The sequence below is a fragment of the Sciurus vulgaris genome (assembly GCF_902686455.1).
Source record: "Sciurus vulgaris genome assembly, chromosome: 10".
Classification (NCBI taxonomy): Eukaryota; Metazoa; Chordata; class Mammalia; order Rodentia; family Sciuridae; genus Sciurus; species Sciurus vulgaris.
In genome coordinates, this window is record NC_136470.1 from 61,641,196 (window position 1) to 61,657,375 (window position 16,180).

A 16,180-nucleotide genomic window follows, 5' to 3' on the forward strand; every position below is an offset into this window, starting at 1 on the left:
AATAATTAGTTTAATTAATTAGCTAATGATATAAAACTAACTTGTAAATCAAGTAAACAAAGCAGAAATGGCATATTTTAACATGGTTTCCCTTGACTCCTAGAGTGAACAGTAGCCTGGAACAACTTATGACATGGTTAGAATTCTTGGTAGATAGAGAATGATCCAGTTCTTTGCACTTCCTTAATCTCTTAGGATTCCAGATTTATATCATGAATAATGATGAACTTCAGGTCTTTTGTAACAAACATGTCTCAAAGTCCTTTTGCTCTTTAGATAAACTCAGTTTTATATTGGAAAGCAGAGGAAGGAAACAGGCTTAAGATTTTGGGAGTCCCTCAAAAGCGAGGCATTCTGATAGGGAGTTTTTTTGGTGTTCAGGTACTAGAGATTGAACCCAGGGTGCTTAACCAACGAACCACATCCAAAGCCCCTTTTTATACTTTATTTTGAGACAGCATCTTGCTAAGTTGCTGGGGCTGGCATTGAACTTGAAATCTTCCTGCCTCAGCTTCCTGAGCCTCTGGGATTATGGGCATGCACCACTTCATCCAGCAGGAGTTTGGTTTAAGACCTACAATAAAAAAATCTTTTTCTCCAATTTTAAGATTTCAAGGAGTAAATCTTATTTACAAGTAGTCTTTAACTTTTTAGTTTGGGCCTGGAATGGAAATGTTTTAGACTTTTTTATTTGCAAGCAACAGAACTCTATTTAACTAAACTGCAAAAGTAATATCATTAGAAACTCACGGAATCTAAGGTAGAACCAAACTATAAGTACTTGAAAAGTAGTACAAAGCCTTGCTCAAAGACTTAAGTGTTGAAACAAAGAAACATATACCAAAACTTATAAAAATTACTCAGAATGTTTTTGTAGAAAAATCAGAAAGTAAAAAATCAGGTATTAGCTCCTAGAAATTAATGTAAAAAAATCTGATAGTTACATTAGTATCTTTTTACTGGTAAAACCAAATACTTTTTTTATGGGTGAATTTTGACTACACATAATAGTGAGATTTGTTCTGACATATTCATACATGCATGCAAAATAATTTGGCCACTTTTGTTCCCAGTACCTCCCTTTCCTTTGCACCCCTGCCTTCCTGCATACTTTGCTGGTCTTCTAGTTTTATGAGACTCCTCTGCTTCTCTCTTTTTATCCTTTCTGAATTCCACATGAGAGAAAACATGACTTTACTTTCTGAGTCTGACTTATTTTGCTTAATGTTGTCAAGTTTCATCCATTTTCCTGCAGGTGACATAATTTTGTCTTTCTTTATGTCTGAGTAAAACTGCGTGTGTATATACCACATTTTTGATCTGTTGGCAGACATCATGGCTGGTTCCATAACTTAGCCATTGTTAATTGTACTGCCATAAACTTGGGTAGGCATGTATCATATACTAACTTCAATTCTTTTAAAACCAAATGCTTTTTAATAAAATATCAATTTATAAATTTTGAAAGATTCTTGCATTTTGTTGGGAATTTTTTTTTCTATTCAACTCAATGAACCTTTTTTCTTAGTGGTTTTGCTTTTGAATGTTGTAGGCACACCTTACAGGCACAGACAGACACAGGTTGAAAGTGAAAGGATGGAAATTGATATATTGTGTTAATGGAGCCCGAGAACAAGCAGAAGTAGCTATTCTCATATATAACAAGGCAGATTTCACAAATTAATCAGAAGAGACAAAGTAGGTAGCTTAATATTGATAAAGGGAATAGTCCAACAAGAAGATAAAATAACAATAAATATTTATGCCCCAAACGTGGGTTCCTCTAATTATATATGAGACACTACTTAAAATGAAATGTCAGACCCCAGTACAATAATTAGGTAATTTCAACACACCTCTTTCACCATTAAATAGGTTATCCAGACATAAACTCAGCAAAGACTCTTTGGACATGAAAAATATTATTAATTAAATGAACCTAACAGACACCTATAGAATATTTCATCCAACAACAGCTGAGTACACTTGCTTCTCAGCATCTCCTGGAACCTTCTCTAAAACAGATTAAATTTTAAGCCACAAAGCAACTTTGAACAACAACAACAACAACGACAACAACAAAAATAGATATAATCCTTGTATATTATCAGATATGACAAAATCTTACAGAACTATATAAAGATATGGAGATTGAACAGTACTTTTTTGATGAGTGGGTCATAGAAGAAATCAAAGGAGAAATTACAGAATTCTTAAACTGAAATGAAAATAGTGACATAATATACCAGAACATCCGGGACACCATGAATGCAGTTGTAAGAGGAAAGTTTATAGCTGTGAATTTCTACAGAAGAAAATCAGATCCCAAATAAACAATATAATGTTCATCTGAAGACCCTTGGAAAAAAACAGACCAACAACAAAACCAGTAGAAGGAAGGAAATAATTAAAATCAGAGACAAAATCAATGAACTTGAGAATAAAAAAAATGGAAAGGATTGATGAAACAACAGTTCGTTCTTTGAAAAGATCAACAAAATTGATAAGTCCTTAGCTAAACTAACCAAAAGAAAGAGAAGGGTGGAATCAAATGATTTTTGTTATTATATTTTTTAATTTGAAAAAATTACAGCAGTTAAACATATACTCCAGTTGTTGTAGTTTAGTGAACTTGTTTTGTTCTATTGATAAAATAATTTAAATTGGCATTTTAAAATGTTTTTTGAAGCTTAAAACATGGTTTTCAAGTGTTATTTTTACTTTTATTTTGCTTTTAGTACAGCCAAATATTCAGCTTGTTTTTCATAGTTGCTGGTATTTTCTGAAAAATCAAAATAAGTTTGTTCCTTTAAAAACAAAAAAGGGCAAAAACCCATATAAAAAATTAGAAATGAAAAAGAAGAAATCTCCATAGACATTTCATAAATCAGGGTATCATATTACGGACTATTTTTGAAACTTATACTCCAATAAATTGGAAGACCTAGAAGAAATGAATACATTTCTAGACAAATAAGATGTGCCAAAACTGAATCAAGAGGACCCAGAAAACCTAAACAGACCAGTAACTTGTAATGAGATATTCAGTAATAAAAAGCATTCCAACAAAGAAAAGCCCAGGACCAGATGAATTTTCAGCTGAATTCTGCCAAACCTTTAAAGAAGAACTCTAATGCAAATATTCTTCAAATTATTCAGTAAACTAGAATGGGATAGAACTCTTCCAAATTCCTTCTGTGAAGCCAGTATCACATTCATACCAACACCAGATAAGGACACTTCAAAGAAAGAAGAGTACAGACCAGTATCATTGATGAACTTAGATGTAAAAATACTTAATAAAACATTTGCAAGTCATGTTCAACAACATAGTAAGATTGTACACCATGACCAAGTTGTTTTTATTCTAGAGATGCACAAATGGTTGGATATATGCAAATCAGTAAATGTAATTCATCACATAAATTGAATCAAGGACAGAAATCAAGTAGTAATCCCAAACTACAAAATTCAGTACCCATTCATGATAAAAGCACTGAACAACCTGGGACAGAAGGTACCCTACCCTTAACATCATAAAGGTTTATATTGACAAATCCCAAACTAATTTTATAATAAATAAAAAAAGATACTTTTAAATTGATGGGTCAGTCTATTTTGGTTTTCCTTCCTGTGTTCAAATATTGCCTTAGTATTGGTAGCCCTCTAGGCCCTCGTTTTTCTGGGATGTAAGGTGATATAATTAGCAGTATTCTTTCCAGGTTATCTTAATACTATGTATCTAGTCCACTTGGGTTCCTATAACAAAATACAACACATAGTATGGCTTAAATAGCCCAACTTTTGTTTCTCCCATTTCAGAAGGTTTGGAAGTCCCAAAATACAAGTACAAGCAGATTCAGTTCCTGATAACATCTATCTTTCTGGATTGCATATAGTTTCCATCTCAGTGTGCTCTCAAAGAGAGAGGAGCAAGCTCTGGTCTCTCTTCTTTTCTGTAGGAGGACACTAATCCCATCACAGGGGAGACATCCTCATAACCTCTTGTAAACCTAATTACCGTGTAAAGGCCTCACCTCTACATACGTTGGATGATAAGTCTTCAATATATGAATTTGGTCGTGGTAGTGCACAAAAAGTTTAGTCTTTTAACCCATCTCTTTGACTATCTCCACCTAATAGGAATGTTTTTATTTTTATTTTTTAGTTAGCTTTTTAGTGTGGAAATTACAACTTTATCAATGATCCTGACATAAAAGAACCTAAAGAAGGCTGGGATTGTAGCTCAGTGGTAAAGTGTTTGCCTGCATGTATGAGGCACTGGGTTTGATCCTTAGCACTACATAAAAATAAATAAATAAAATAAAGGTATCATGTTCATCTACAACTAAAAAATAAATTGAAATTAAGTACCTAAAGAAAAAAGGAAGTCCCTCTTTAATTTTCAGTAGTTCTATTCTCTAGGGATAATAATTAGTGTTATCTGAAAGAATATACAAAAAGTCACTGCCTATATATACAGGCAATATGTAACAAATTTTTTTACCTTTAGGTCTTCTATTGATCTGTGTGTGTGTTTTCAGATAGTTAGCTCTTGTTGTTTTAGTATTTTATGACTAATTCACTATTCCCCCCTCAAACAAATTAAAAGAAATATTAACCTTATTTTATATCTTACCCCATGATACGCATCAGTCTCTATGTACTTTTGATTATTTTTATAGTACTGAATTCCAAATTTTTTATTAATTTCACTTTAATATTTCTCGTTCCTTGCACTAGTTCTTTGTTTCTGAAGTATTTCTTGGCTATTACACCTGGCTCATATTTTCATATTTTTTAAATTAGTATTTTCACTGGTCTTGCATAGAATTTGTATATCAATCTGGGAAGAACTGACATTTTTAAGGTTTTTTTCATCTGGCAACATGGCATAGCTTTCATTTACTCTAAGTCAGGTTTATAGTTTCTTCACAAGTTTATTAATGGATATTTAGTATAGTTATGATTTACAAATAATAAGTAAGCCTTTTTTGCAAAAAACATAAAGGTATTATCTATTATAACATTTTGGTTATATGATTCATATATATTTTGCATATGTTTTATAAGCAACCAGATTACTGGTTTTCATAGCCTGTTACTTGACCTTGATTTTAGATTTTTCGATTAGTAATACTTTGTTTCTTTATAATACTTACCGTTTTCTGTTTCTTTTTCTTAATTTGTTACACTGGTTTGAATTTGTTTTCATTTGAACAGGGGCAGTGACAGTGATGATAGTGAACCATCCTGTCATGATCTTTTTTTTTTTTTTTTTAATGACCTTGCCTCTTTTTATAATTTTAGTGTGATGATTGCCACATTTGAAAAGTTTGCTCTATTATTAAGAATCCTTTTGTCAGATTTTTTAAAACCTGATAGTGAATATTTTATTAATTGCTTTTATTAATATTCATGCAACTGCTTTTTCATGAGTTTGCATATTTTCTGGTTTAATACCAGGCTTATGATAACTTGCTGTAATACATTAGAATACTACCACATTTTATGTGTCTTGGATTAATGATTAATTATCTATACTTGAAAGCTGATAGAGAATGATAGTGAAATCATGGAAATCTCAAATATTTTGGAGCAATAGTTAAAAAACCAACATTCTTTCTTTGATAGCTGTTAAGTGTAGTCAGTGAAAATTGTCACTTCCTTTCTGTAATATAACCTAAATGGTTAAGTTTGTCCTCTAATCTACTTTTACATTTTTTCCCTTCAAAATAGATACATGGAAATAATAATGTGAAATGTTTTAGTTGTTGAGAACTGTTTGAACATGTTTAAACACATTTTTTTATTATCTTGTGATGCCTTATGCATTTATATATATATATGTATATTTACAAGTTCTAATTTAGTTTTAAAAGTATTGTTCAATGTTTACACCTTTTTCATTTTTGAGTACATATTTTGGTTTACTTCTTAATTTTTGTTTCTTTTGCTAGGCAACACATGTGAGTGGTAAACTATTCAAGGACCTACTATGTATGTTCTAATATACTTGTTAATGAACTAATATCTTGATTGACTGTAGTATTCATGAATGTTAGTCTTCCCTAACAGTGTAAGTTTTGTTCCATTGCTTTTAGGAAGGAAATAAATATTATATGAAAAAAGTTTGATGTTATTTTAACTTTTGCTTATGGATGTTTTTTTCATACTGAAAAGAAAAAATAGATTTCATATTTATATAAACATTTCTTTATTATTTTCTGAAAATTGGTCTCTCTTGAAAGATCTTTTTTATAGTAATTTTTAATATAGGAATTCTCTGAAAGAAGATACTTTGGTGTTATATTTGGTTCGAAAGGTCTTATATGAATAAATTATTTATTATTGTATAAAAAATTACCCTAGTCCAGCACGGTGGCATACACCTGTAATCCTAGTGGCTTGGAGGTTGAGACAGGAGGATCACTATTTCAAAACCAGCCTCAGCAAAAGCGAGGTGCTAAGCAACTCAGTAAGATCCTGTCTCTAAATAAAATACAAAATAGGCTGACTGAATGTCCCAGAGTTCAAACCCTGGTACCAAAAAAAAAAAAAAAAGCCCTAAAACTTAGTAACTTTAAAACAACATCTGCTTATTATCTTTCAGTTTCTGTGGGTCAGGAATCTAGGCACAGTTCAGCAGGATCTTCTACTTTAGAATCTCATGGGAATGTAAAGTGTCAGACAGGTCTGGATTCTCATGTAAGAATGCTTAACTGGGGAAGGATCTGCTTCCAAGCTTGGTCCCATATTAGTGCTTTTTTTCACAGCAATATATATTGGCGAGTATTTAGCTTGATTGATATTCATCCTTTGACTCTTATATCCAGCCCAGAGAATATCTTACTCTTTTCACTTCTTTTTGTTTTCAGTCATAAGAAAGAGAGAAAGAGAGAAGAGAGAAGGAGAAGGTGGGGAGGGGAAAAGGGAGGGAGAGAGATGATGAATCTGTGAAAAGGGGAAAAAGGGAGGGAGAAGACACCACAGGTTAGTGTAACTTCTAACAGTTCCATTATGTGTTTTTCCCCCATAGGTGCCTTAGCTGGACCAATTATTGTGGAGCCACATGTCACAGCAGTGTGGGGAAAGAATGTTTCATTGAAGTGTTTAATTGAAGTAAATGAAACCATAACACAAATTTCATGGGAGAAGATACATGGCAAAAGTACACAGACTATTGCAGTTCATCATCCTCAATATGGATTCTCTGTTCAAGGAGAATATCAGGGAAGAGTCTTGTTTAAAAACTATTCACTTAATGATGCAACAATTACTCTACATAACATCGGATTCTCTGATTCTGGAAAATACATATGCAAAGCTGTTACATTTCCACTTGGAAATGCCCAGTCCTCTACAACTGTAACTGTGTTAGGTAGGTGTGCTTGAATTGTGTATTTTGGTGATAGTGGTGAGGGTTATGATACAAATATTTTCAAAATTTTAAAATGTTTGAAATTATCTTCAAATTTAGGTTTTAAGTAAAATAATTCAAATGTGATTTCTCAAGTTTTGTCTTAAACATTTCTAGGATCTCTTATCTTTTAAAATATCAGTATCTGTCCATCTAATCTGTATAATTCTACATTGGTTTAGCTTTTCACTTCTTTCATGAAAGATAATGTTTTAATTATACTAGAAACTGTTTCTGTGACATTTGTTTCCTTTACTACCCCTCACGTTTTTTTAACTTTGAAATAATTACCATCTTATTTAGGTTTTTCTGTTTTTCTTTTCGGTGACTGATTGTGACTTCTTGGAGCCTTCTGGCACTTTGTTTCAGTTTTTCACATCAAATTTTATTCTGGCTATTGTGGATTTGGATAGCTATTTGAATCTTGTGATATTGCTCACAATAAATGGATAGGAGATACCCCTTTCCTATCAGATAACTGTTAAAATTTATGGTGAAATTTTGAATAACCTTATTAGCATTAAGATAACCACTTACAGAAGAATATTAATTCAGAAACACTGCTGAGTATTTTTGGAATAATGCAGTAAGGATCAAGGAGTAATAGCAGTTTGTTGCTTATATGGAAATAGTCTGCTTAAATCTTTCCTCAGAAAGACTGTTCAGCTGCTAGGAGTTTGGTTAACTGATAGCTTTCCCTAAAGTTAATAAGAATTCCTGATATATAACACTCATACAATAAATATATGAGTAAGGTGTAAGAATGAATTTGGCGAATATGGTAGTTAAGAAATGTTTTGTAGAATAGGTAGTTGTGTTAGTCCTCAAATGATGGGCAGTTTTTATGTATGGGTTAAAATGAAAGACTAGAGAAGTGTTATTCTAGAATTGAGAGTAGATGAGCCAGGGCAGAGAGGCAGAAAACTGTACATTAAAGCAAAAATTTTCTTACTTCCCACTATTGAATTTTGGGGTCAGAATTCTTCATTGAGGTGAGCTGTCCTATCCATTGTAGACTATTTGGAAGCATCACGACCCTTAACTTACTAAATTAGTGGAACACTGAAAAAGTAATGCATTGTTTTCAAAATATTTATATAGAGAACAAAAATTTTCAAGTCTTGAGAGGTATAGAATAGGAGCAAATTAAAGTAACTTGAATGTTAGACTGACATATTACTAGAAATATAATCTTAGTATATAATAGTTGTGCTGCTTCTCCCTTGCCTCTTCTACCTTCAGAGCTTTGCTGGGTCCATGAACCAGCAGCACTTGGGAGCTTATTAGGAATACAGAATTTCACACTTCTCTCAGAATTACTGAACAATAATATTCACTTTAACAAGACCCTCTAATGATTTGTGTCCACAGTAAAGTTTGAGAAACACTATTGTGACATTCTTCTCACTTCATTTAGAGGGATGACTAACTTATAGAAGACTTGACTTAATAGAGTCAAGTAGTGAAAGTTGTGATTTAGGAAGATCAGTCTGGGATAAATTAATATGAAGAGATCCTAAAATCATACTGTTTTGGCCATGAGGCTGTGAAGACTCAAAATTAATTTTCCAATTTCTGCCACTTGAGTGAAGAAGGGCAATATTACTAAGGAATAAATGGTAAAAATTCATGACTGATTGACCAATATAAGAAACAACAGAAGTTTGAACAGTAACAGATTTTGAAACTTGCTGATGGAACAAATTGTTGCTATTAATTGAATAGGCTCATCTGAATTTCCAACAGGTATTGAGAAGCTGGGCTGAATAGTTCAGCATTAGGTTTATTAAGTTTGAGGATATATACAGGCAAATACCTGTTGGGTGGTTGGAAACTGAGGAGACAAGACTTGTAGTAAAATTGGAGAAAATTTGGAATCATATGGGCAGTATTAGTTATTGAAGTTCTAAGATGAATATAGAACAGGCCTGCGACTGATAATTAGAGCAAGAGGTTGGAAGAAATATGGATAGAGTTCAGGGAGAGCTTTGAGACAAGGCATAATACTATTATTCATATTAAGAGAAGAAAAGTTGTTAAGAAAGCATTACTTTAGAAGCCTTTTCTGCAGTGAGAATTAAGCCCTACAGAAAATGGTTTTTTTAGTTTTTCTAAATGTGCAATAAAGCTAGTATTATTCTAAATGCATAACTTAGAAGTTAATTCATTACTTAGAATAGCTAGTTTAAGGCATTAGGACTTAATTCTTTTGAACTGATTGGGAAGAACTGTTTTGATTTATCACATTCCAGAAAGTTATCCAAAAGAAGTGGCCATGTATAAGTCTGTAGATTAGGTGGTCTTTGGTAACATTAGCATTTTGGTGGAGTGGTTGTGTCAGAAACCAAATTAAAGGAATGTAGTATAACAAAAATTTTAGGAACATTGAACAAGTGCCCCACAGTAGAATGATTGTAATATTAATTGGTTACTTTCTCTTGATGTAATATTATGTAGTTGCTCAAGTTATAGTTGAGAAGAAATGAGGCATAAAATTATTCATACAATAAATTCATCTATGTAACAACTAGAAATAGAAACAGAGAAGGAAACAAATATCATAATGATCATTTTTAGGATATTATAGTTGTAGGTAATTCTCCCCTATTTCAATAATACTGGTTTTGCTGTTAAAAAATTGACTTCCATTGCCGAATATGATGGCATAACAGGGCTTGAATTCATTCTCTTTTCTCTGGAACAAGAAAATCAGGCAAATATTGAAGAGTTTTTAATCACTGGGTAATAAGCAATATAGGGCTCTGATCTGTGAAAGATGTAGAAGAATAAGATGAGCCCCCACAATTGCTCTAGCTTCCTTTGTAGTCAGTTTCCAAGCCATAGCTCAGTGATGAGAAAAGTGGAAGGTTGGGGGTGGGTGGGGATGGACAGAAGGAAGGAAAGAATGAGAGAAAGGTGGAAAGTTCCCCCCTTGGTAGCATTTTTTACATGGTCAGACGAAGCAACAGCAAACTGCTTGACAGAGAAGAGTCACTACCCAGAGAATTTAATGTGATGAAACGAACTTTAGAAAACCAGTAAAAATAACTAGGAGATGGGTGCCCTTAAGAAAAAATAAGTAACATAATTTAAAGCTGACATTAAAATAAATGTTTTAAGTTCCCCAAAAAGAAAAGGTTTCTATTAATGATGGCATAAGTTAACAGACCAACCTTCTCAGTGAGTGTGAAATATAAAAACAAACAAAAAAAACCTTAGAAACTTCAAAGAAGTATTATAGTGAGAAATATAACTAGGTCAAAATTTAGTAGAAGGCGAAAATGTAGAAGTTAGTGCTTTAAACTGCATTCAACCTGGAGATACTTGACATTTCAGAAGAAACATCTGAGATGATAAGATTTTGAGAACATTGAGAAGTGAAAGAGACAATGTCTGCTCAATTTGGCATGCCTAATTGTGCATCTGATATTCACTTTATACCCCAAACAATTACAGTCTCAGAATAGTAGTAAAATAGAAGTAAGACAGCCTTCTTTGTAGATCTCCAGAACTGTATATTGAATTTAAGAAAATCGTAGTGATAGTGGTTTTTAGGAACTTGGCATAAGAAAACACAGATCTTTTTTGAAGGAAAGATATCTTTATTCTAGGCTTCCAATTATTTTTACACTAATTATTCAAGCAGAGGTCTACACAGTCTACTTGAATAACTCGGTTTATAAGTAAGGAACACTTCAAAAGTAGCAGCCTGCACAAAATAAGACAACAGAAACAGACCTGCCAAGACATAAGATGTTGGAATTATCAGAAATGGACTTTTAAACCATAGCACTTATTACATTTGGAGAAACATCAATTTATAAATTTTCAGCAGAGAACAAGAAACAATGTCATATAATAGTTGGCCTTAAAGTATAGAAATATGGTATTTCTTAGTACATAAAGTAGTTTACTTTCAAAAGTAAATAAAAACTGATAAATTTTAGTATATTTGAATTGAAAACTTCATTAAAACACACCAGATTATATGTTACTCCAACTAGGACCTCATTCTTATGGCTATACTATCATGTATGATTAAAAAGAACCTTTTACCAAAAAATAGATACCTCCCTCTACATTAATTCTGAAACTCTTATACCCAGAAAGCTCAGGAACATACCCAAGAGTTGTTGAGAGTGAGTTTAAAGTATATCTTAGAAACCAAAATAGTTGAACAAATTTAGCAACCCTAATCAGTTCTGTTAGGTAATATGAGAAGTTAAAGATTGAATGTTTTAAAGCCAGTGTGTTTTAAATGAAATTATTGAGTCACCCTCTAAGCCCAGAAAAGCATTTGTAGGTATATTTAAAGGACTTTATTTTTCTTTTGCTTAGCACTTTAACTGTAGTCTCGTTACTAGTAACATTTTAAAAAGTAAACTTTTTGCTATAGAATGAAGCACTATATATTAAAACTTTTTTAAAAGTTATTAATCTTATAAAAAAATCTTATAAAAGAACTTATGAACAAGTTTGCAGAAATTTTTTGTTGCCTACTAATTTGGAGAGAAAAATGTACATCTCTGTCAGGGAGAGCCATCTTTGTGATGGGAGTATAAAATCTTGGCCTTGTGTTGTCGTAGCTACACATCTTTTCTTGTTCTTCCATGAACTCAGTTGATGTTGGCATTACCTAAAAGCCTTGTGTAGTTGTTCCTGAGCTTGTGAAATGTGTGTGGGTGTGTCTTGGAAGGATGTAACTATTTTCTTAACTGAAATTTAACTTACTTTTTTTTTTTCTTTTTTAATTTGAACAGTTGAACCCACTGTGAGCCTGATAAAAGGGCCAGATTCTTTAATTGATGGAGGAAATGAAACAGTAGCAGCCATTTGTATTGCAGCCACTGGAAAACCAGTTGCACATATTGACTGGGAAGGTGATCTTGGTGAAATGGAATCTACTACAACTTCTTTTCCAAATGAAACAGCAACAATTGTCAGCAAGTATAAGCTGTTTCCAACCAGATTTGCTAGAGGAAGGCGACTTACTTGTGTTGTAAAACATCCAGCCTTGGAAAAGGATATCCGATACTCCTTCATGTTAGATATACAGTGTAAGTAAAAGCTAATGTTTGCTTTTCAACTTGTCATATATTTTATTTTTCTTCTTTTGACATGTTTCATCAAGCTCCTATTAAATTTGAGTATGTAGTATTCAGATAATCCTATAGCTTTTCTTTGCTGACATTTTTTCTCTTTGTTTTTGCTTATATTTACATGAAAATTTTATTTAATCAGAGCATTTTTGTTTTCTTTGGATTGGGATTTGGGATTGAATTCAGGGGCATATTACCATTGAATTACATTGCCAGTCCTTTTCATTTTTTATTTTGAGTCAGGATCTTGCTAAGTTGCTGTGACTGATTTTGAACTTGCAATCCTTTCGCTTCAGCCTACCGAGTTACTGGGATGACAGGTGTTTGCCACTGTGCTTGTCTCCTAATCAGAGCATTTTTTATTACATTTGTGAGAAGGACTCTTAAGACCTTAAAAGTAGACTGGATGTAAGGGAGTTGGAAAATTTGTATCTCAAAATGTACAATACTTGGGTATAGACAACTCAATTCTGTTTGAATGCCTATTCATTTTCCTGGATCTTACCCATGCTTACTGTTTTCAGCAAGAATCTTTTATTTCCCTACATACATTTTTAACTAGTTTGAAAATGGTTTCTCAATATTATTTCTATTCTGATCTTATTGATAATGTTCTAAGATTCTTAGGTAGGTAAAACAATATTTTAAAAACATTGGGATAATAATAATTAGATAAGTTTCAAAGCTAGCTTCATATTAAATTTTTTTTTTTTTTTTGTTAAGGGGTGCTTGTGTGTGTATTTTTTCATGGGTATCTACTTTTTCCTTTTCTATAGTTTCTCAGTTTGGGGTATATTGTGATATGTTTATTTGCATTTTAAAATTTTGAGCAAAAGAAAAGGTTATTGTTGATTGTATCTTAGAGTAAAGATAATGGAAATTAGATAAAGTGATAACATTAGTAAAAGTATTTAGATTCTGCTGTCATTTCCATTCATGTACAGATTTTAAATCTAGATAGGTGTTTGAAGGAATTGTTTTATCTTTTTGTTGTTTTTTTTTTTTTTGAAATGCCATGCATAGAATTTTTAATCATACATATTCATTAAACTTGTAATGGTTTTTAAAGTTAATTCAAAGTTTTTTTTTTTTTTTCACTATTTATGGGGGTAAACTTGAACAGCTGTATTTATGCTTGTTATTACCATTACATTCTTGAGTGCTAATACCATCTTTTCAGTTATTTGGAGAATCTATTTTTTTAAAAAAATGTTTCCTCCTTACTTTCACAGACTCTTAACTTTTTCCTTTTTCTTGTAAAATTCAGATCTCAACTGTAAGTACTACCATTTCTCATATATACATTTCTTTACCTGTGTCTAATAATGAGTGACATTTTCTTGAGTTTTTATTATTTAAAATCATTATTATTTATTTTCTTGACTGTAATCCTAGATATGTGAAATTTTTTTCTATGTATTTCTTCATAATAATGGATTTCATTATTAACTTCCTTCTAAAATGTTCTTGGAATACTCATGCTTTTACCTTTTTAAAATTGGAGAATAAAACGTGAACAGATTTAAGGGGAAAGTCTTAGAATCCAATTTCATACCTCAAAAAAATTAGGAGGTATGTTTTTAGGAATATATTATGCTTAGTCTTTATTCCTTTTAAAAAGAGATTAAACTCACTGATAGATCTGGACTCTTTCAGCAACACAATTTAGTACAATTTTAAGTGTTGACTAATTCTTGGGATTTATGAGGCAGGCATTTTTTTTTTTTTTTAATTGCCAAGGTAGCTATATCTTAGTAAAAGTTTAATTTTTTACCACCTTTTGCTAAACTGTTTTTCAGTAGACCAGGCTTTCCTATAAGATTTAAAGACTGACGTGATGTTATTTTAACTTTTTATCTGTCCTTTGCTATTCACCTGGTTTTCTGTGTTGCTCCCAGAAAGGTCACAGCACCATGCATAAGAAATGCTTTAGGAATCCTTTTGTGACTTCTCTCACCTCTAGACTCAATTTAAATTGGTCCTTGTTCTTATTTTCTCTTTTAACATCTTACTCTTTTCCTTCCTGATCTTCATGGTAGGGACTAAATATTATTAAATGCCATTCTTTCTACTATTAGCAGAATATAAATTTTATAAATAATGAGTCTAAATATATGCCACATACATAAAATGGAGTCTTTACCTCATTAGAAGTTAAACAAAATGATGGTTGAATAAATGGTAGGTATTGGAGTTTATAATTTATAGGCAGACCTTTATTTTTGATAGATATGAATAAGTAGTCCTTCAATAGCCACACATATTCTAAAAGATCTTTGGGTGTATTGAATGAATAGTACTGTTGAGGCCTTAGATAATTTACTTCACTTTTAAGTATGTTGTAGTCTCAGAAAGTCTTTGCCATGCTTTTACATGTCCATTGACTATTAATTAACTACAGCATAGAGCATTTTATTTCTCTAATTGACTTGCTATCTCTTACGAGATACATTTCCTTCTGGATTAAACATCTTTTAAAAGATAATTTTATTTGATGACTTGGTTCTACATGATAGTTAAATACCATGTCTTGTTATTTAATTATTACAATGTATTTGCTTTTTTCATGTGTTGTCTGTATCTCTCATAATAGGATTCTTAACATTTTGCGTTTGGTGATTGTAGGTTTATGAGTAGTCTTATATTCAGCATCCCTAAAAATTAGAACTGTGTATACTTAAAATTGTCTAGTGTCTGGGTACTCATTATCCATTCATTCATTCATTCCTTAGGCAACTAATATTTGAGTACTATCTTCCACATTGATTAATACATGTTGAGAACAGGAAAAATAATTTCTGTTCTTGTAAAGCCTAGTCCATTGTGTTAACACTCTATCATTGTATACTGCATTTACCCATAACAAAAAGATGACTTGTTCTTTCATGTGTTTATTTTATAGATGCCCCTGAAGTTTCAGTAACAGGATATGATGGAAATTGGTTTGTGGGGAGAAGAGGTGTTAATCTCAAGTGTAATGCTGATGCAAATCCACCACCATTCAAATCTGTGTGGAGCAGGTAGTGTAACATTATGCTTCTAAAGAGAAATTATTTAAAAGTGAAAACATTATTTTTTTCCCCATACTGAGAATTAAACTCAGGAATATTGTATCATTGAACTATGTTCCCAGCACTTTTTATTTTTTATTTTGAGACACCATTTTGTTAAGTTGCCCTGCCTCAGCCTCCTGAGTTTTTGTGATTATAGGCATGGCTGCCCATGCTTGGTTAAATGTGAAGAGTAATCTTAAATGCATATGTAAACTTTTTATCAGTCCAATGCATGTTTATAATAATAGCTGAATAATTTATTTAAATGAACAATTTCTAAATGTTCTGCTGCCCTATTCTCCTGTATTTTCTTACCTTCTCAGTTGCTCACAGGCTGCATTAGCAAATTTAGAAATATTTTTCTTGTAGTTGCCCTCATTGGTTTTAAGCTGCTACTTCTTGATTTACCAATTTTAAACACTGTTCCCTTCTTAGATGAGTTAATTTTATGACCACCTCTTTAGCCACAAATATATATTCTTACTCTTCATTGTCTGAATGAATTTAAGTTCCTTTGAGTTAAACTCTGTGAATTTTCCTTTGCCTCTTTAGGATAGATAAATACATTTTTTACTAAGAGTTAAGTAGTATACCAGCATTCTGGTGGT

At 31.9% G+C, this 16,180-nt stretch overlaps 1 protein-coding gene across 1 annotated transcript in view; it reads left to right on the forward strand.

Annotated features, from left to right (window-relative positions):
* NECTIN3 (nectin cell adhesion molecule 3) overlaps positions 1–16,180 on the forward strand; it is a gene marked incomplete at its 5' end in the record, with an annotated part of 133,099 nt that overhangs the window by 40,870 nt on the left and 76,049 nt on the right. The window contains 3 exons of the mRNA XM_079100423.1: positions 7,040–7,381; positions 12,181–12,477; positions 15,422–15,539. Of these exons, the coding sequence (XP_078956549.1) occupies positions 7,040–7,381; positions 12,181–12,477; positions 15,422–15,539 (757 nt within the window). The remainder of the gene's footprint in view (positions 1–7,039; positions 7,382–12,180; positions 12,478–15,421; positions 15,540–16,180) is intronic.